This window comes from Abramis brama, assembly GCF_963993115.1.
Source record: "Abramis brama genome assembly, chromosome: 3".
In the NCBI taxonomy this organism is placed as follows: domain Eukaryota; kingdom Metazoa; phylum Chordata; class Actinopteri; order Cypriniformes; family Leuciscidae; genus Abramis; species Abramis brama.
Genome location: NC_139965.1, coordinates 44,444,497 through 44,464,353, shown reverse-complemented (window position 1 = coordinate 44,464,353; position 19,857 = coordinate 44,444,497). Strand labels below are relative to the sequence as shown.

The 19,857-nt window shown below is 37.7% G+C and overlaps 2 protein-coding genes across 3 annotated transcripts in view; one reads left to right on the top strand and one right to left on the bottom strand.

The window, feature by feature from the left end:
* LOC311079986 (solute carrier family 2, facilitated glucose transporter member 4-like) overlaps positions 1 to 9,613 on the top strand; it is a 141,749-nt gene extending 132,136 nt beyond the window's left edge. Inside the window, exons 5-11 of the mRNA XM_084109721.1 lie at positions 5,967 to 6,082; positions 6,247 to 6,409; positions 7,074 to 7,261; positions 7,659 to 7,763; positions 7,927 to 8,028; positions 8,428 to 8,631; positions 8,730 to 9,613. Of these exons, the coding sequence (XP_083965847.1) occupies positions 5,967 to 6,082; positions 6,247 to 6,409; positions 7,074 to 7,261; positions 7,659 to 7,763; positions 7,927 to 8,028; positions 8,428 to 8,631; positions 8,730 to 8,954 (1,103 nt within the window). The 3' untranslated portion in view covers positions 8,955 to 9,613. The remainder of the gene's footprint in view (positions 1 to 5,966; positions 6,083 to 6,246; positions 6,410 to 7,073; positions 7,262 to 7,658; positions 7,764 to 7,926; positions 8,029 to 8,427; positions 8,632 to 8,729) is intronic.
* A 657-nt stretch (positions 9,614 to 10,270) lies between these two features.
* On the bottom strand, positions 10,271 to 17,919 carry LOC311079987 (Y-box-binding protein 2-A-like). Of its 2 annotated transcripts, none has more exons than XR_014605489.1 (10): positions 17,770 to 17,911; positions 16,831 to 16,894; positions 16,473 to 16,506; positions 16,054 to 16,143; positions 15,712 to 15,972; positions 15,392 to 15,474; positions 12,892 to 13,072; positions 12,522 to 12,614; positions 12,325 to 12,432; positions 10,271 to 10,817 (listed from the first exon to the last, which is right to left on the bottom strand). XR_014605489.1 is itself a non-coding variant. In XM_084109722.1 (10 exons), exons 1-9 carry the CDS (start codon positions 17,819 to 17,821, stop codon positions 12,397 to 12,399), a joined length of 894 nt encoding a protein of 297 aa, XP_083965848.1. In that variant the 5' UTR covers positions 17,822 to 17,919; the 3' UTR covers positions 10,271 to 10,817; positions 12,357 to 12,396. The 2 variants fall into 2 exon arrangements, 1 of the variants encoding a protein (XP_083965848.1); XM_084109722.1 differs by having other exon boundaries at positions 12,357 to 12,432; positions 17,770 to 17,919.
* Positions 17,920 to 19,857: the final 1,938 nt, after the last annotated feature.

Here is a 19,857-nt window from a genome sequence, read left to right as displayed (position 1 = left end):
TTGGTGGCGATTTAATTAATTCTCTAGGAGAAGTGTTTCAAATTCCACAGCAAGCGTTCTCCAAACAACCCATAATAACCGACTTCCTGTTGGGCTGGCGTAAAACTTAGAGCACGAAAGTTGTTCGGCCCGATGAGATCTATATGTGTACCGAGTTTCATATCATTACATGCAAGTGTGTTTGATTTATGGACAAGTGTTCGGATCCCCTTCCAGGGGGCGCTGTTGAGCCCCCCTGCCACGCCCGGGTACCAGCTTCAGCCCGGCCCTGATGGCCGCGGTTTCTGACCTGTGTGCAAAGTTTCAAGAGTTTTCGAGCACGTTAAAGGCCCCAAAAGCCCCTGAAACCTTGAAAAACAGGAATTTTAAACAAATCTCACTCAAAAGACAGATCCCCCCACCCCTCACACACACAGAGACGCAGAGGCAGAGAGAGAGGGAGAGAATTCTCCAAAAAATCACATTCAAACCAAAATATCTCACTTCCTGTTGGTCACAGCTTATGACTATAAATTAGAAAGTTGTCCGGCTTGATGAGAACAATATACATAACGATTTTTGTGACTCTACTTAAAACTAAGCCCCCATTTTTGACTAAAGGTGGCGCTACTGAGCCCCTCACCACGCCCGTTTCTGAAACTTTGCACATGTCTACTGGCTAATAAATGTGATGTGTCTGTCGAGTTTCATCCAATTTCAAGCATCTTAAGAGTCTCAAAAGCATCCAAAAAGAAAATTAAAGTTAGATGCGTTGCCACAGCAACAGTATCTAAGATATCAATAATCCTTTCACAGGTCTACATCTGCCGTGTGTTTACATTATACAGATAAAGTTTGAAGCAAATCGGGTAAAAATAAGAGGGTGATTTCAAAGCATTTTGAAAGTGACACACTTCTTGCTGCCAGTAGGTGGCGCTATAACTTTGACTCACAATAGTCACATCAATGTGATCAGCCTCTGACCACGAACACACTGCTGAAGTTTTATCAAGATCAGTCAATGTATGCAGAAGTTATAATACACTTCCTGTGTCCCATTATTCGCCATAAATTTGTTTCCTCGCCACAGCCAAACCGTTCGAGATATCAAAAATCCCCTGGCAATTTTTCATCCTCAATGTCTTGACTTCATGCACACCGAGTTTGGTGCTGACCGGGTGAATTCCCTAAGAGAAGTGTTTCAAATTCCTAAGCATGCGTTTCCAAACAACCCTAAATAGTCGACTTCCTGTTGGGCTGGCGTAAAACTTAGAACATGAAAGTTGTGCGGCCCGATGAGATCTATATGTGTACCGAGTTTCATATTATTACATGCAAGTGTGTTTGATTTATGGACCAAGTTTTCGGACCCCGTTCCAGGGGGCGCTGTCGAGCCCCCCTGCCACGCCCGGGTACCAGCTTCAGCCCGGCCCTGATGGCCGCGGGTTCTGACTCGTGTGCAAAGTTTCAAGAGTTTTTGAGCATGTTAAGGGGCCCAAAAATGCCTGAATAGTCGTAAGAAAAATAATAATAATAATAATCCTACCGAAAACAATAGGGCCTTCGCCCTTTCAGGGCTTGGGCCCTAATAATAATAATCCTTACGAAAACAATAGGGCCTTCGCCCTTTCAGGGCTTGGGCCCTAATAATCCTACCGGAAACAATAGGGCCTTCGCCCTTTCAGGGCTTGGGCCCTAATAATAATAATCCTTACGAAAACAATAGGGCCTTCGCCCTTTCAGGGCTTGGGCCCTAATAATCCTAACGAAAACAATAGGGCCTTCGCCCTTTCAGGGCTTGGGCCCTAATAATCCTACCGAAAACAATAGGGCCTTCGCCCTTTCAGGGCTTGGGCCCTAATAATCCTACCGACAACAATAGGGCCTTCGCCCTTTCAGGGCTTGGGCCCTAATAATAATCCTACCGAAAACAATAGGGCCTTCGCCCTTTCAGGGCTTGGGCCCTAATAAATAATCCTAACGAAAACAATAGGGCCTTCGCCCTTTCAGGGCTTGGGCCCTAATAAATAATCCTACCGAAAACAATAGGGCTCTTCGCCCTTTCAGGGCTTGGGCCCTAATAATAATAATAAATAATCCTACCGAAAACAATAGGGCCTTCGCCCTTTCAGGGCTTGGGCCCTAATAATCCTACCGGAAACAATAGGGCCTTCGCCCTTTCAGGGCTTGGGCCCTAATAATCCTACCGGAAACAATAGGGCCTTCGCCCTTTCAGGGCTTGGGCCCTAAAAATAATCCTTACGAAAACAATAGGGCCTCCGCCCTTTCAGGGCTTGGGCCCTAATAATCCTTACGGAAACAATAGGGCCTTCGCCCTTTCAGGGCTTGGGCCCTGAAAATAATCCTTACGAAAACAATAGGGCCTCCGCCCTTTCAGGGCTTGGGCCCTAATTAACATTAAACATTAAACATTTGATTAAACAAGTCTTTGTCTTTACAGAATAAAACTATAAAATAGCAATCTAATGCAAAGCATTCTGGGAACCAGAAATCTTCATCAACCTTTTTCTGTTTTTTTTTTCCTTCAGATTTTGGTTCCCAGAATGCTTTGCATGAGGCTGTTATTTTAGTTTTATTCTGTAAAGATAAAGACTTGTTAATGTTTAATGTTCATTTAATTTTGAACAAATTGTTGCCAGTAAATAACATCAATTTAAATCTACAGTAAGTTACTGGCAAGTAGCTGCCAGTAATACTGTAATTTCTACAGATTTTTCTAACAGTGTGTGTGTGTATTTCTAGATACAAATTTAATTATACACAGTACACTCACATATATTATTTAAACACAAACTTTTATTTTGGATGTGATTAATCGCGATTAATCTTTTGACAGCCCTACTACAAACACAATTTTACTCCCCATCCCTGTGTTATTTGGAATAATCAATATATATTATTCAAAAACAAGACTTTATTTTGGAGTGAGTGGTTTGAAAAAGGTTTAATTTTTGTTACAGACTTCTAAATCAGTCAGGAGACCTATATAATTACACTGAATTTGTTAATAATTTTGGGACATATGGTTCTTCAAAAGAATATTTAAAACGAATTAATTGTATTTCCCCGAAACTACTTTACCTTATCAAAATTGAAAAGATATATAATTCTGTAATTGGTTCTCTTCCGACTCTCACTGATGGAGGCCTTTCTATTAAGGATAAAAAATGTAATAATATTTATATTAGAAAAATATTAACTACAGAAAAAAGCGTTTCACCTAAGGCATTGATGAAATGGAAACAGGATTTTCATTCTCTTCTTTTTAAGAATCTGTGGTCAGATATTAATAAATATGTAATTCCTAATAAAGTCAAAGAAACTCACTTTAAAATAATAAATAGATATTATCCATGTAATGATTTTATCAGTAAGTTTAAAGAAGGGGTTTCTTCAGTATGTTGTTTTTGTAAAGAGAAAACAGAAACAATTGTACATTTATTTTTTAGTTGTAAGTATACCAAGTTATTTTGGTCCAAAGTTTCTGTTTATTTTTGGGATGTTTTACAAATTTGTCACAATAACTGATGTAATGGTCTTGTTGTGATACCGGTTTATTGGAAATGGATAATATAACAAAATTTTTCATTTTATTTAGGAAATATCATATAGCCTACACAAAGCAAAATATATGTTAATTGTACCAAATGGTAGACTATTTTCCACTGAGTTAAAGGTTTTTTATGATTCTCTGACTTCAATACAGAACAGTCGTAAAGCTGTTAAGACATCTCAATTGATGAAAAGGATAATTGATGTATTAGTTGTATGATTGATTTTCTGATGCAAGATGCAGAGTTGTGAATTTGTATAGACTCAAGTGTTTTGCATATCTCTGTATTCCCCTATTGTTATTGCAATAATAAAAAAAATCTCCAGTGTTACCTATTTTATTTATAATCTTGACATTTATAAATAAATAATTTCAAATAGAAAAAATATAGGAGGTGTTGGAAACTTTTTCTTCTTCAAAGCAGAGACCAGGAGACGTTGGGATCACGTTCAAACAGAAGTTATTCTTTATTGAGCGCGGCTGCAATTCGTCCAACATTATCTGACTAAGGGAACTTTACATGGTATCTTATAGGCAATTCAGTGGGCTGTCCTTAAAGGTGCTGAACTTACACACAGCCTTTAGGGATGACTACTGAATCTAATCATCTAAAGACAATAGAGGCAATTATCCCCAACTGAGATAATGGTACCCCCCAAATTGTATAAACAACACATGGTCACGAGAACTAAGACTTTGTAACATTCACACATAGTTCATCTCTTAGTAGGAAGATTAAAGACTAGCAAAACCCCTTCAAAGGAAACTGTTAAATCTAATCAGTAAATGGATGCCCTCATGTTCACCTTGAATGCCCAATACAGTATAGTTCACCTTAGTTTTTTATGTGATGTTATGTAAGGAAGTAGGATCAGCAGATCTAAAACATATTCTTAAATTTGTAATCCTACAGAGGGTTGCAATAGCAGGGGATTCAGGGAGATACTGTAGATTGTTACAGGGAAAGGTCTGTGCTGGCTTGGTTTTCTTGCTGTGTTGTGCATCACTTCAATAGAATGGGTTCATTGCACTGGGATGGAAATTATGGCAGCAGTATCAGGGTGCAGCTGACACCAGACGAGTCCCATCACATGGTGTCAGTCACTCACCACTGCTAAAAGTCAAGTCAAGTCACATTCATTTATATAGCGCTTTTAACAAGATTGTTTCAAAGCAGCTTTACAGTGATAATAGGAAATGAAAATAATAGAGATTGTTTTGGCTTTACAGCAGCTCTAGAATAAAGTTATTGTCTAGCTAAAGTAAGTTTTTGATTGATTCACTTCCGTTGCAAAGAGCATTATTTATTAACTGACGCTTAAACAGAAAACCTCCAACGCGCTCCAGACGCTCACATGCACAACAACGGTGCTTGGTGGCTCGAGAACGCAAACTTTGAAATAGGTTCTAAGGTGCAATTTTTTTTATTATTTTTTTAAACGTTACGATTTCCGTGTAAACTTCAAAAACGTGAATCTGTGAAAATGATGAAGGCGCGTGCACATGCATATTAAAAGGTACATGTGATAGGGGAGAGACTTTTTGACTTTTTTCAGTTTGTGTAAATCTACTTAGGTTTCAGAGTATTATTTTTTTCCCACATGTCTAGTACAATTATGTGATTTTGTTTTATTAATCCAGTGTATACTTTTTTCTTGATATACCCCAAAAGAAGGGAAGTGACTTGTGAGCATAGGTGGGGCACATTGTAACATGACCATATGACAGCTTAAAATGTTATTTGATCTAATGAAAAAAACAAAAACAAGACAAACTAAAATATTTTCTCAATAAAATACAATTATTAACTTTTTCATATAAAATAATGGCATTTTTTAATAATTAAAAATAAAAAATGTTTGAGTTTGACAACGAACACACTGGAAAACACAGCTATACAACATAGTTCAAAACATAATAATAATTAATAATTTCTGAACATTGACTCTCAGTCTTTATTCACCTTTTTCTCATGTTTTCTCAATAGAATTCATAAAAGTATAGAATAGAATATTTCATAGTTCTAATAGGGGCAAATTATAACAGTGTTACAACGTGCCCCACCTGCGCAACTGGGATTTAAACCCTGCTAGTGTCTTCTGCTACTGAACGAAGCATAAAATAATATCAGATTTGTCTAATTTTAAATAAACACAAAAATAGAGATGAAAAATTAACATAAGTAAGAAATTTACTTTTGCTATGGTTAAAGAAATGTTCAGTGATATCTTCCAAATATTTCTGAATTTTGGTGCATTTTTTTCTCTATATAGTGTTGATATGGCAACTAGTAAAAACACTTTTCGTCATGCTAGTGTGGAAGTATTTTAAAAGTATTTTTGTCGTCACAGGAATTAATTACAATTTTACTGTTTATATTCAGAGAACTCTTGTTTTTCTTTTTCTTCATAAGGGTTGGCATCGGGATTGGTGCCAATGTATGTGGGTGAGATTGCCCCTACCAGTCTAAGAGGAGCTCTGGGCACCCTGCACCAGCTGGCCATCGTCACAGGCATTCTTATCGCCCAGGTACAGTAAACTTAAGTTCTGTTTTTTCCCCTTTATATTAATTTTCAAAATTCTTTTGAGCTCATAACTAGTGAGACTGGTCTCCAGTCCTTTATTATTTCATTTTCAATATTTATTTATTTTTCACTCATTTCTCATTATCAATGTCATGATCTTCTCTTCAGATCTTAGGGCTGGAGTCTCTGTTGGGCAATGAGCAGCTGTGGCCGGTTTTGCTGGGTGTTACAGTTCTACCTACAGTCCTGCAGATGACGCTGTTGCCTTTCTGTCCAGAGAGCCCGCGCTTCCTCTATATCATCCGCTGCCAAGAGCACCATGCAAAGAGCGGTGAGGAGGGTCATTTCTACAGTTTGGTGCATTAATGTCCCCATGAACCATTGCATATTTTACATAAAATGTTAATCAACTTTCATACCATATGGGTTTTCCTGCATAAATGTGCCCCAATGAATAAATATGAATACCAAACACTTCATGCTGAGAAGGTGCACAGGAGCAGTGCCATACAAAGCATTTGAGATGTCTTAACATTTATATTTTAGAAAAAAATCCAAGGCAGTTCTTCCAGTCCATAACAGTTAAAAGCCATTATGTATATCATGGCTCACACTAGAAACATTTTTAAAAAAAAGACTAAATATTGCACCCTGGTGCCCCTGACACACTCTGAGGAAGGCTGAATGGCCAAAATGCATCAGTATGCAGTGTTTTAGTCCTTTTTATTGTTTCTAGTGTGAGCCATGATGTAAATGAAGGCTTTTTAACTATTTTGGACTGGATTTTGTTTCCTAAAAAATATGTTTGAAACCAAACCAAACAGCATCTTCTTGGAACATTTGTCTGAACATTTGTTTAACCTATATGTCAAATCACAAATATTTGTAATTAGTATGTAGGCCTACTTTTAATATAATTTAAGAATATTTTTTAAATGGTAAACTAAATACACTCTAATCAATGAGCACTTCAGCTTATTTCCTCTCTTCTTCAGCTTTGCGGCGTCTGACTGGCCGTCTGGAGGTCAGTGATGACTTGGCTGAGATGAAGGAGGAAAAGAGGAGGATGGAAATGGAGAGGAAAGTGTCCATTCCTGAGCTCTTTCGCTCTCCTCTGTACCGGCAGCCCATTATCATCTCTATCATGCTGCAGCTCTCTCAGCAGCTGTCAGGAGTTAATGCTGTGAGTGCTGCAGTTGTCAAAAAAAATTTGCTCAGTGATCTAAAAAAAGAAAGATGAAATGAGATTAGTTTAAAGTTTTAAAAAACGTTGAATGCAGCTCTTCTACAGGGTTTGAGTACCTTTGCTCCATTACCTGAATTAGTTTTCTAAAATTACTTAATGTAAATGTAACTGACCCTTCGTAATATGGTGGCGAAAAAAAGAAAGTGTTGGGCTAAACGATTAATGTTTAAATGTAATCATTTATCACCATTAAGGGAAAAGAAGACTTTTAATACATTTTCATTTATGGCAGTAAAGATGTTTTTTTTAGAACAGTAAATTGAAACAAACTGAATTTGTGTGCGACATGTTTTTGAACCAATTCTCACACTTGCTCTTGCATTTCACTGCTCAGATCTTCTATTATTCTACTGACATCTTCAAGAAGGCTGGGGTGGAGAGTCCGGTTTACGCCACCATAGGTGCTGGAGTTGTCAATTGTGCTTTCACTATAGTCTCGGTATGTTATAATTTTTTTAAAATAATTAATATATAATATTAAATTAAAAAAATTCAAACAATATGAACAACATTATTAGCATGATTCAAGCCAAACTAAATTATTATATGATGCCGATTACTGACATAGCTCACTGTCTATTGCTCACTTGTTTAATCTACAGGTCTTCCTGGTCGAGCGGATGGGTCGCCGGACACTCCACATGCTTGGACTTGCTGGAATGTGTATCTGTGCCATCATCATGACAATTGCCCTCACATTACTGGTCAGCCCAAAATACTAATCAGGAAAAGGATGGCAAAATATATGGCAAATATGTTTTTTTTTTTTTAACTTCGTATTTCCCTTTTAACTATTTGCATATAAATATTTACTGGGAAAAGTACTCTTAATTTAGAGAAAATCACTTGACAAAGTCAGAAGGCTGGTTGTAAAATGCTCAAATACATTTGTTTAGCATTTTTCCTTGTCAGTGAATGCTGTCAAAATTATCATCACTTTTTAATATCTGGTCCAACTTGAATCTTTAAAATGTGGAAAATGACAGAGTATGAACTGTTGTTTTGTAGCATATAGACAGATAAGAAGGTATAACTGTAAAAAAACAACTCTGCTTTAGAAAAGATGATGGATCATTAACTATTTTTTCTTTGTTCATTAACAGGAGACTGTGCCATCAATGAGCTACATTAGCATGATGGCCATTTTTGGTTTTGTGGCCTTCTTTGAGGTAGGGCCAGGTCCTATCCCTTGGTTCTTTGTGGCTGAACTCTTCTCACAAGGTCCCAGACCAGCAGCCATGGCAGTAGCTGGCTGCTCCAACTGGACTGCCAACTTCATCATTGGCATGGGCTTCCCATATGTTGCTGTAAGTGCAGAGGAAACGTTGTTTTATTCTGGATTTCAATTTTCCGATATATCAAATGTGTCTTAAAATCTATCAAACTCAATCTCTCCTTACCACAGAACCTATGTGGTCCATACGTTTTCCTGATCTTCGCTGTGCTTCTCCTTTTCTTTCTGGTCTTCACATTCTTCCGAGTTCCTGAGACACGAGGCAAGACTTTTGACCAGATCTCAGCCACCTTCCATGGTCATCCACAAAACATGATGGACATGGACCTGGACATGGATCAAGGGAAACACAGTACAGAGCTAGACTACCTAGGATCTGATGGGACAGAGAACTGAAGCCTGAGAACGAGAGAAATTGTGGATGGGGGCCAGAATCACCACAATTTACCGTTCTTTGTGGCTTGGAGAGGAAAATGCATACCATGAAGACATTACTACTCAGAAGAGACTATGTGGTCTTTGGAAATTAAGTATTATAAAGAAGGATGTTGGACTTTGGGAGAAAGTGCAATGTTGTTTGAGAAGGAGCAAGACTTGAGATTTGGAACTCTGCACTTTAACTGCACAAAGGTTTCCATACACCACAAAGCCAGCTATGGTTTTGCATACAACTAGTAGATCACAGACTGTTCTTTTCATTTTAGCGTTATCTTAGGATAATGGACCCTTTTCACATTTCCGGGGTTTTGAGAAGCGGAAGTCTTCATAGTTGGGTAAACGGTGGATGGGAGACAACAGCAAATATAATTTTGTATTTCTATCTGCTTTAATAGCAAAGGCAAAAACATCTGTGATAGCGTTTTCATAACTTTCCAAAAGAGTGAAAAATATACAGAGATTAATTACAGCAGTCAGAAGAGAATAAGATGTAAAATTAGCTGCCACTCCCTCAGCGTTGATTAATTTTTGTCATTCACTGCCAACCAAGATGATATAACAGGAAGTATAGCATTGTGTGTATTCAATAAAAAAATAGTAACTATATTTGCAATGTTGATAACTGCGGAAATACATCATTACAGTCTATGAAAAGGGTCCATGAAACATTCTAATACTGATTAGTAACACTCTGTCAATGCTTTTAAAGTTTTTGCACAAAGCTAAAATTTTACCAATAGATATTTAATGCTTATATCATACACTATCCTCAACACACATTAGAGAAACTAGTTATTTCAAACCTTCAATATTTTAATGACAGAATCAAACATCAAAACATGCACATTTTGTAATTTCAGACGTATAACTTCATAGGAAATTGTTTGTGCTTAATATATAGAGAACATTTCTTATTCACTATATTAGAAATTATATATATATATATATAAAAATGAGTTTCACCGAGAAATTAAATGTAAGATGTGTGCCGTCTGATGAGTAAAAAAAAGCTGACCTATATTCCTTATATTTTGACTTATATTGTCACTATATGCCACATTCTGAAGTGTAACTTTAACTTATTTATATGATGGAATAAAACATGTTTTTGTTCTGACAAACCAACTGTACATTTACAAGCACAGGAAGTGTGACCAGCTTTTCAACAAGGTTTGGCACAACAGAACATGGATAAATGGATAAATTAAGCTTGTCTGTCAAGTATGACCTGGTCAAAAAAAAAGAAAAAAGAAAAAAAAAAGAAGAGTCAGGAGGAGAGTCAGCAAATAATTTATTTACTTTACCGGCATTGCACAAAATCCCCACCAAAGTAAAGTACATAACGAAAGAAAAGAAAAAAGGGATTTGATTGGATGCATGTTTTCCCCTTTTATCAAGTTACAAGTAAGAGAAGGGTTTGTGCTGTGCTCATCACACTGGATGGCATTTCCTCTTTGATGAACTTAAAGTAGCCGAACTGGTCACATTTTTTCTACTGCTCATCACCCATAGTACAGAACAAAACTATTAAGGGGAAATATTGTGAATATAATGGGCTTTTAGAGCAGGATTTTTTTTTTTTTTTTTTTGCTATTTACTTTTAAATGGCCAAGTATGCATCAACCCAACCCTCCCTTCCCCACCAGCCCCTTCCTTTCCATCCATCCCTCTCTTTCTCTCTCCCTGACAGATGAAGGGTCCAGACCACAAGCAGTGGATCATTTTGGGGGAGGGACAGTGACATAGAAGCGAGGAGCAAGATGTTTGAATGTTTGACGAGACAGGCGAGGTTCAACCACCCAAACTAACCCATCTTGGAACCTATGCAGTAACACAAGAACAACAAAATGTGAGGCATGAAAGAAAAACAAGGGCAACAAAGGACAGTGGGAGATGACAACAGTTATAGTAAACATTCAGACATATGCTGAACTTGCATATAAAACGGTGCAAAACTAAAATTAAACGAATGTGAATTTGTCAGTGTACTAAAGCGTGTATCAGCTAAACTTAAGCGTTTATTGCAACATTTCATCCCTTTCTCATCAAACAACTAGACTAACGAATGGCTTTACACAAACTGTACTTTTCCTAGACAGGGCTTTCTTCTGTCACTGTATAGACCGGTTCATGGCCAACTACACATGCCAGAGAAATAGGCTATTATAGGCGTTTATTTCAGAAATATGAACGTACCTTGCATCTGCCTCCATACATTAACAAATAGCCTACTTCTTTGGCACACCACCCGTTTTATTTAACTGACCAACTCTCAAAAACCGTGTAGTTAAGCTGCACAATCCACTGGACAGCACAGAGTAGTGTTGTGAATGCACAACGGTTCTGTGACTTTGGTAGTGGAAATGCCTTTGAAGCTTAGATGGCAGAGAAAATAAAATGCAAGTTTTGTGTGACATCAATTGAGAACCAATATTAATATAAATCTCAGCTAAAACAAAAAGCTATGACTGCTGCATATTTACATTTAAATCAATACTGGTTTGCACTTCACTACAATGTAGGTGCATTTATCTGCTTAGTTCAATTAAGTTAGGAGGGTAAATAAACTTTGAACTAGGACAACACTCACCTTGATTCTGTTCCAAAGGCTAATTACCTTCTTGAAGAAATACAAATGTCCTGCTTATGCTTGCCCATTTGAAATGGCAGAGAACGGTGACTTTCATTAAGTTTTACAGATGCAAACGTGTCAAAATATTCTGATGCAAGTCATGTTCTAAAGGTAGTGTTTGGTGAGAAACAAACCGAAAACGTAATCAAGTGAAAATCTTGGGGTTGCAATCCACACATATTTTTGCCACACACAATTGACAAAACACATAGGTGAATTTATTGTTGAATTTGTGTTGTGACATTCGTTAGTCTGGTTGTTTGATGAGAAAGATGAAATGTAGTTGCAATAAATACTTTAAGAATTCATCCAACTGAAGCAGTGGATGAATATTATTCTGTTGCACGTAACGGAGGAAAACTGATGACGACACGGTTTGATCTTTGGTTAACCAAACAGCGGAAAGGTGCATTTCATTCCTGCCCACATATAGAAATCGAATATTCAAGCTGTCTACACCTGAACGTAAAAATATTTCAGCTTGATTTTTAGTTAAATCAAAAAAGGAATGAACGAATTATACACGGATTGTCTTTGCAAATTAAAACCAATTAATTTCTCAACTTTTTAAAATGCTAGAAAAACCTGAAATAAGCATTTTAGAATATGAAGTGGCTGCTGCTTAATTTTGCAAGCTGACAACATTTTATGCATTTTAACAGTAGTTGTAGTTTGATGGCCGAAACACTTTACCACCTTTAAAATCAGTTTAGCTCTGGAAGTCCCACCTCTTGCCAGGGTCACATGACTTCTTCCAGGTCACAGAAATCATTCTGAGGGCTTGGAAGCTGTAGGGACAGGTGCCTACACAGGGGAAAAAAACAGTTGTTAGTGCACATTTATGTCATTGGCAAAAAAAACAAAAAAACTAAAGACATGCATATACAACTCACCTCATTTTTAGGGGACGTTTCAGAAGAGGATTTCATATTAGCAGGCTTGGAGGCCCGAGCTGGGGACTCAGGTTTTTCAGGTTCGTCTCCATCCTAAACAATGACAAGCCAGATATTTATACAACCTAGCTGAACACAGTTGTGGGACAGAGCTATATTAGGCTAAGATGCATTGCTTTAAAGTCAAAATATATTTGACGAATATATATCTTATTATTTGCATGTCCAGCAGAGCCCAGAGAAAATAGCCCTGTTCCAGAATTGTGGCAGCTAACGTTAATATAACTAAAGTCAGGCAGCGAGGACATAGATAATATTGTCAAGTTGAACTACATCACTTCAGTCGTGCGTTTTTCTGGAAACCACTTACTTTAGAGGTACCGGATTCAGATTTCCTCTGTCTGCGCCGACTGAACTGTCTGCGGGGTTTCCGGGACTGCTCTTCTGTCTGCTCCCCATTGGTCTGGTCCTCTTTAGGGGGTGACTCTTGCTCTTCTGCAGGGGCTACCACCTGTTGAGCCTCTCCAGGGGGTGGCCGGGGTTGAAACGGCCTGGGCATCGCAGAAGAGAGACTTTTGCACTTGCATAAAATACAATAAACAAGCACATGCTCTCTTGCATGTTTAAGGCAATGAAATTGAAGACCTCTGAAGGAATAATATAAATAAAGGTGACTTGACTATTAATTTGCATATTATTTACATAGTACTTCACAGTAACAAACAGGAAAATAACATTCAATGATGCAAACTTCAAATATGAGAAATTCTGCTGCAAGTCAGTTCAGTGGGTAAAGTTCATCAATAATGAAATGAGTTCAATTCAGCTATAAGCAGCTCTACAAAAGACAATGTCACTATTCAGCTGAAGTCAGTTCAGTGTTGATTTAATTCAGTTACCAAAAAGCAAGGATTTACCAGAACACATTCAAACACATGTAGAAATGGTTATTAGAGCTGGTCAAACAGGCATTATAAATTAAATTGTATTCAAGACTAATTATTACTCAAGACATTTTCCAGCCCGTAATTTCCTGATTTTCCTAATCAGAGCCCGTATGTATAAAACTTCTCAGAAATGCTCCTAAGAATCGCGTCTTAAGCTTTGACTTAAGTGTCAAAATTCTTAGTAAAAAGTAGGACTTGTCTAAGAGTAAGAAACTTTTATAAAGAAGCTAACAGCAACTTTCGGGAAAGTCTAATGCCCTATTCGCACAGGATTAGTATTACCTGGTGACCTCTAGTAATTTGTAATAATTGCGGAGGTTGTCTGTGATCTTAATCCCGTGCGAATTGGCCATGTCTGTAATTTGTAAAGTAAAAATTCCCCCGCAAATGACCTACCATATTCAGCCGAACACCGAGGTCCTGTGATAATATTAGTCCCGTGCAAATCGGCATCTCTGTGATTTGATTGGGTCGTTTACAATTTTTTCAAGGTTTTTGTTTCCGGTGCACTTTCTTATCCATCTTTCGCGAAGAATGGAGGCTGCGTTGGAGTGTTTTGATAGTATTTTGGGTGGTGGGTCATATCGCTATACACCATGATACAATACAACTATACAATTTGCAGAAAGAGAAAGCTGAAAACCATCAGAAGAGCAAAAACAAAAATAATGATTAGATGGATGACATGTATAGCAGCATGTGGTAAGGAACATTCTTCTGTTTATGATATATCATACAGCTAGACCTATAATAACGACAAGACATTTCCAAGCAATAGCCTATTGACATCAAATCCGGGAGATGAGTCAGTAAATTCGAGTAAAATCACAGGCTTCATTTATCCTGTGCGAATGCGCCACACGAAATTCAGATGTGGGTGGGTAATTTCTAAATCACATGAGGTCCCCAGATAATACTAATCCAACTCGAATAGGGCTTAAGACTGATTCTCAAGTGTTAACTGAAGTGGCACTTAAGTGTTGTGAACTAAGGACTACAATGATGTCAACCCAAAATGGCCACCCTCAACCTCTGAATCAATAGTGAGCCTGGAAGGGTGAAGTCACAGCAGCATGACACCAATCATTTCATGCAATTATAATAAAATCATTTAATTAAGACAGTGGAACTTTAATATTCAAATTTATAAAAACAAAATTGCTTTGCATTGTGCAAAATGATCACGAATTAGTATTAATGCTGTGGAATCCTTTTCTATTGATACAGGTCTAATTTACAGTTGGAGCAATGATGTGAACATGAGTTCCATCAGCAGGTCCAACAAACTCCAGGGAAGCTTGCAATACTCAAAAGTGGCTTGCTTTTGCTGCATGGTTTGAAGATCAGTTGGAAAGTCAATGAACTGCCATACAGTAGAGGCCAAAAGTGGAAGTTTCCAGCCTAGGAAAATTTATATCTTCACACTTTATCCAAATATTATTAAAATGTGTAAAGATTTTGTACGCTTATTGAGTAGTTGTGTTTGGAGTTAATCGTTTTATTTGTGCTAATCTAATGAAACATGAGCATTGACAGCCAGAGCATTGACTTGTACAGTGTTGTAGAGTGGGAGAAGTTATTACATTTCTTAAAAAGTCAAGTTACAAAAAGCATACCTTTACGATCAACCCTGTGTTATTTTATCAACTCCCTGTCATCATATAACTAATACATTATATATTTGTTGGAAAGTGTGCAGTCTTCCTCTTGGCTGCAATCTTGTTACTCCAAGGTTAGGATACCTCTCCAGCACTCTTAAATAATTTAGGAGCTGAGACCAAGTCTTAACACATGAGCCTTTATGAATCAGACTTAGAGTAAAATTACGTAATTCTTAGAATATTTACACAATTAAGACTAAAATTTTACTCTGAGAAGCTTTATACATAATGGCCCCTGGTCAGTATAAGTGGTGATATGAACCTTCGAAATCGAGGTCTGAACCTGCGAGGTGGCGGCCTCTGCTGGGCACCATCTACTTCCTCGTTCTTCTCACCTGCTTCTCCCTAGAGTGGAGACAGAAAACTGCAAAACTCACTGACAAGTTGTGTGCAGTAATAAAACAAAATGAGCTAAAGTTTAAAGGCTTAATACCATGTTGAATATTGAAGCTTAACATTGAACAGAATTCTAGCTCATTTACTCTATGAAATATCACCAGGGCCTATAAAATTCAATATCAATATTTCAATTGATCTAAGGTAGGGCAGACCTTCAGATAAAAAGAATCCAAATGATTTCACCTCGCCTTGTGGTGGAACAGGTCTCCTGCGTGGACGCTGGCGCCGAGGACGTGGCCGAGGGGCTCCTTTCTCTTCGCTGCCCTCTCCCTCAGTTGTGGGATCAGTTGGAGCATCCCCAGCTTCTCCAGCTTTCTCCTCTCCTTCAGTAGGACGTGCATTACGAGGGTAAAAGCGCCTACGAAATCTGCGTTTATTGGGGGCGTATCGGCTGCCTTTGACAGGTATACCCCCTGGACCGGTCACATTCGCTGCCTCTGAGCCCTAAAGCAAATGCTCAGTTTTAGAGTGAAAATTGAGCAATAAAACTCACTTTATTATTTTGATTGATCCAGAACCACTTACTTTAGCTGCTTCAACAACGTCAAACTCCACAACCTCACCATCCCCCACGCTTCTAAGGAACTTTCTTGGGTTATTCTTTTTTATTGCAGTCTGCTCAAAGGGAAAAGGCACATCCTTAGCATAACATTCATTTTCAATCAGTGATGGGTGGGTGAAGTCATCAAGTCAAACCATTTCAAAATTAATGTTGATATCTTAGGAGCACTTGAAATCCAGGATTTCTGTATAGGTGACACATCTTGGTATGTTTTCTTTTTTGTAAATGTCAGTTAAACTTACTAGGCAAGAATGTCATGTTTGCATTTAACATCTTAGCCATACATCTGTTCAGAAGACAGACTAGTGGCATTACTCCACCAAAAATTTTTTTTAAATGGTTTAAATTAAAGATTGCAATGTATTTATAAAGTAAACATTACCTGATGAACAAATACATCTTCTTTAGTATCATTTCTGTGGAACGAAAAGGGAATTCAATAAAAAAATTAACAGACAACATATTTGATATTGTGAAGAAAAAAATCGGGGGGGAAAAACCTGATAATTAAAATGCTTGCTATTTAATTATAGAGGGGGTCCAGAAGTCTGAGATCACCTTGACCTGGGCTTTCATTATTTAAACCTGTAAATAACGTTTTAGAATTTAAAATAAATTTAAAATACCTGCACTAGTGGTCTCAGACGTTTGGACCCCACAGTATTTGACCCATCAGACGGTGTATTTGTGCATACAGTTAGTCTGACTGGTGAGGAGTCCTTTCAGCATTATGAACCTACCTATTGATAAAGCCATATCCATTGCGCACATTGAACCATTTCACAGTTCCTTGCACACCTGTTGCTGCAACAGATCATAGAAATAATTTTGAGTGGTTGACGTGTTCTGACAGAATTTCGTATGCTCAAGCAATGCCGTTAAACAGACTCACTGCAACACTGTGGGCAACGTGTGTGAATTATTAACTATAAACTTTGAAACCTTTCAACCACTTAATTCGTTCAAACACTGATCAGACATAGAGGAAGACGAAAATACGTGTTTTTGGCCCAATAATGAGTTCTCACTAGATCAAGTTATCCAAGGGTAAACATGGTAAATTATGGCTAAAAATGTAAAGCTTTTACCTAAAGACATGCAACACACCTGCAGTTAAATCCCTCCCACATAAAGCACGTGGTAACAGCGCTCAGAAATGTGCGTCATCAACGCAATTTCACCGTGTAAACAGCCAAGCGCTGAACCTGCTTCAAATATGACCAATTTTAGATCATACAAGACATGCTATTTCAATTTCTCTTTGTGTAGTTACAGAAACAGAATATTAAATCCCAAAGAGACGATCAGACCGCCCAGTGAAGAGTAGGCTAACTCGGGAATAAATGGTAAAAAAAAAGTTCCAAAGAGGAAGGTATCCTAACCATGTGGTAAGAAGTATGTATCGACATTTTTATCGATAGTATTCATGCAAATTCGCAAGCGTGAAATAAACTATTTCAGTACGCCTCAAAAATAAAACCATTTTCTGAAAAACGATACTGTCGAAAGTTCAAGCAAAACACAAGCTCAGAATAAACAGCGATCGATACGAAAAGCTATTTTTTCGGAATTCTAAAGTCAGTCGCGTCTCATTCCATAAACATGACGTGTTCATTATTACGATTTGTAATGTGTATTAAATAAACGTATTATTGTCGCTAAAGCCACTGAACCCCTACCGATGACTTTTCTCTCGGGCTGAGGTTGCTCAGACGCCTCTGTGTCGCTCATCTTCTCTCTCTGGATTTAACCCCCTCCCTCCAACTCACCAAAGTTACTTACGCGGCCACCTCAAACTTTTTATCCCGATTCTCTGTCAGGAAGGACTCAGCCTGGATTTAATTGGTCTTCAAGCGACCAATCCGCGAGTTCTATCTTCATTCTCGCGTGATTAATTGGGAGTCAGCGCGAGCGCGTGTCTCGCGCATAGACTGTAAAAAAATAGGTATCGCGCGAAAACCAACTTGTTCTTCACACTACATTACGATTTTTTAAATAATTATTGATAACAAGATGCTAATGTTTTCTATATGATTGTGTCATAAATCATAATGTCATAATCCAGCTTCAGTCAGTCTGTATAATGCCTCCTCTTCTGTCACACCTTGTAAGAGGAAGCACAACACTTCTAAATGCATGTTCTTGCACAGCCTATATTCAGAATATTAAAATGTTAATATTAAAATCTGTCTGTCTGTCTGTCTGTCTGTCTGTCTGTCTGTCTATCTATCTATCTATCTATCTATCTATCTATCTATCTATCTATCTATCTATCTATCTATCTATCTATCAAAACATTAATATTTTGTAATGGTTACATGAAATACCATTTTCTCTAGAAGATATAGCTGTTGATAGAAAATCAGACAAATCTCAAATAGCCTATAGCCTGGTGATTTGATGGGATATCATAGTTTAATATCGTTGTGCCTGGTTATGGCCTCACTTTTTCCCCCCATTATGACTTGCACAAGCCCTTCTACACATAGGTCACAAGAATCAAGTTTCACTTGACTATTTTTATCTAAAAGACTTGCCAAGACTTTGTGGGTGCCATGCATTTGGTCATATTCTTCCGACACCTTATAATTTTATTGGACAATCATTATTTTATTCATTTTAATTTTATTCACTAGTTTTATTCACTGGTTTCTGAATTTTTTTTTTTTTTTTTTTTAAACAACAACTGTAAAACCTTGGTTGCAACCATGTTAAAAGATATGAAAAATGAAGAATAAAGAGTGTATATTCTTACGCATGTGTTTGCATTATGAACAAGAGAAATCCAGACTAAAGTCACACGCAGACATACGACATTTGAACTATGTAGAAAACAAAAGATGTGAATATAAAATATTTGTGTAGATCTTTATTTTTTATATTTAGAGTTACTAGAGTCTCTACTGACTGACTCTTCCAGTCGCACTCTGAACCCTCACCAGTGTTGCCTTATCATTCTGGCAATAGACATTCTGATCTCACCTTTCACCAGTACAAAAATAAGCACAATCAGATTAAGGCGATTAATGACATTATGTAGAGGCAGGAATATTTGACTGCTCTGAGAGGTTGGTCATACTTTATTGTGATATGTAAACCAAGGTCTTGCTGGACAGTATGACCCAATTAAGCCCTACTGGTACTACACAATCTGACTGCAAATCTGAGATCTTTCCAATAGTATTCAACTGCTGAACCCAGAATGAATGCCCAGAATGGTACTAAACTTATACAGTAGTACAAATAGGTTCTGTACTCATACAACGAGGCATTGGAAAGTTTGTTAGTACATCAGGAGTTTATTTAAATAACACTTGCCTGATGGCTAATGCTACCGCTAACCCGGTCGTTGAGGTCACTTCAGTGATTTGGGAAAAGCATGTAAAAGTCCTGGCAGAAAGCTAGTATATCCAACATTTTTTTTTTTTTTTTTTTTCTGAAGTGTTGACAACTTAGTGTTAACTAATAATTGTTGCAAACTGGTACTACCAACAAAATATTAGTGCATTCCTGGAACTGGGCGTCATTACACTACATCCTGATGCATCGCTTTCTGCCAGGACTTTTACGTGCTTTTCCCAAATCAAAAGGGGGGGGGGGGGGGGGGGGGGGGGGGGGGGCTTTGGCTTGAGGTCCAACCCTAGGTTGATTTTACTCCAAACCATTCCTTTAAGGTTAGTGCATTTGCTAGGGACGGGTGGAGCTTATAGTTGTTGTAGTGAAGTAAGGGTTATTGTCAGAGCTCTGTCAGCTCTGCCCTGTAGACT

Bases quoted from the DNA above. Each gene is read 5' to 3' on its own strand.
- LOC311079987 (XM_084109722.1), bottom strand. From the start codon at position 17,821: ATGAGCGACACAGAGGCGTCTGAGCAACCTCAGCCCGAGAGAAAAGTC. The intron at 16,507-16,830 runs GTAGGTTCATAA...TTCGTTCCACAG, and splicing joins GGATATGGCTTTATCAATAG to AAATGATACTAAAGAAGATG. The intron at 15,973-16,053 runs GTAAGTGGTTCT...CATTTGCTTTAG, and splicing joins ACGTTGTTGAAGCAGCTAAA to GGCTCAGAGGCAGCGAATGT.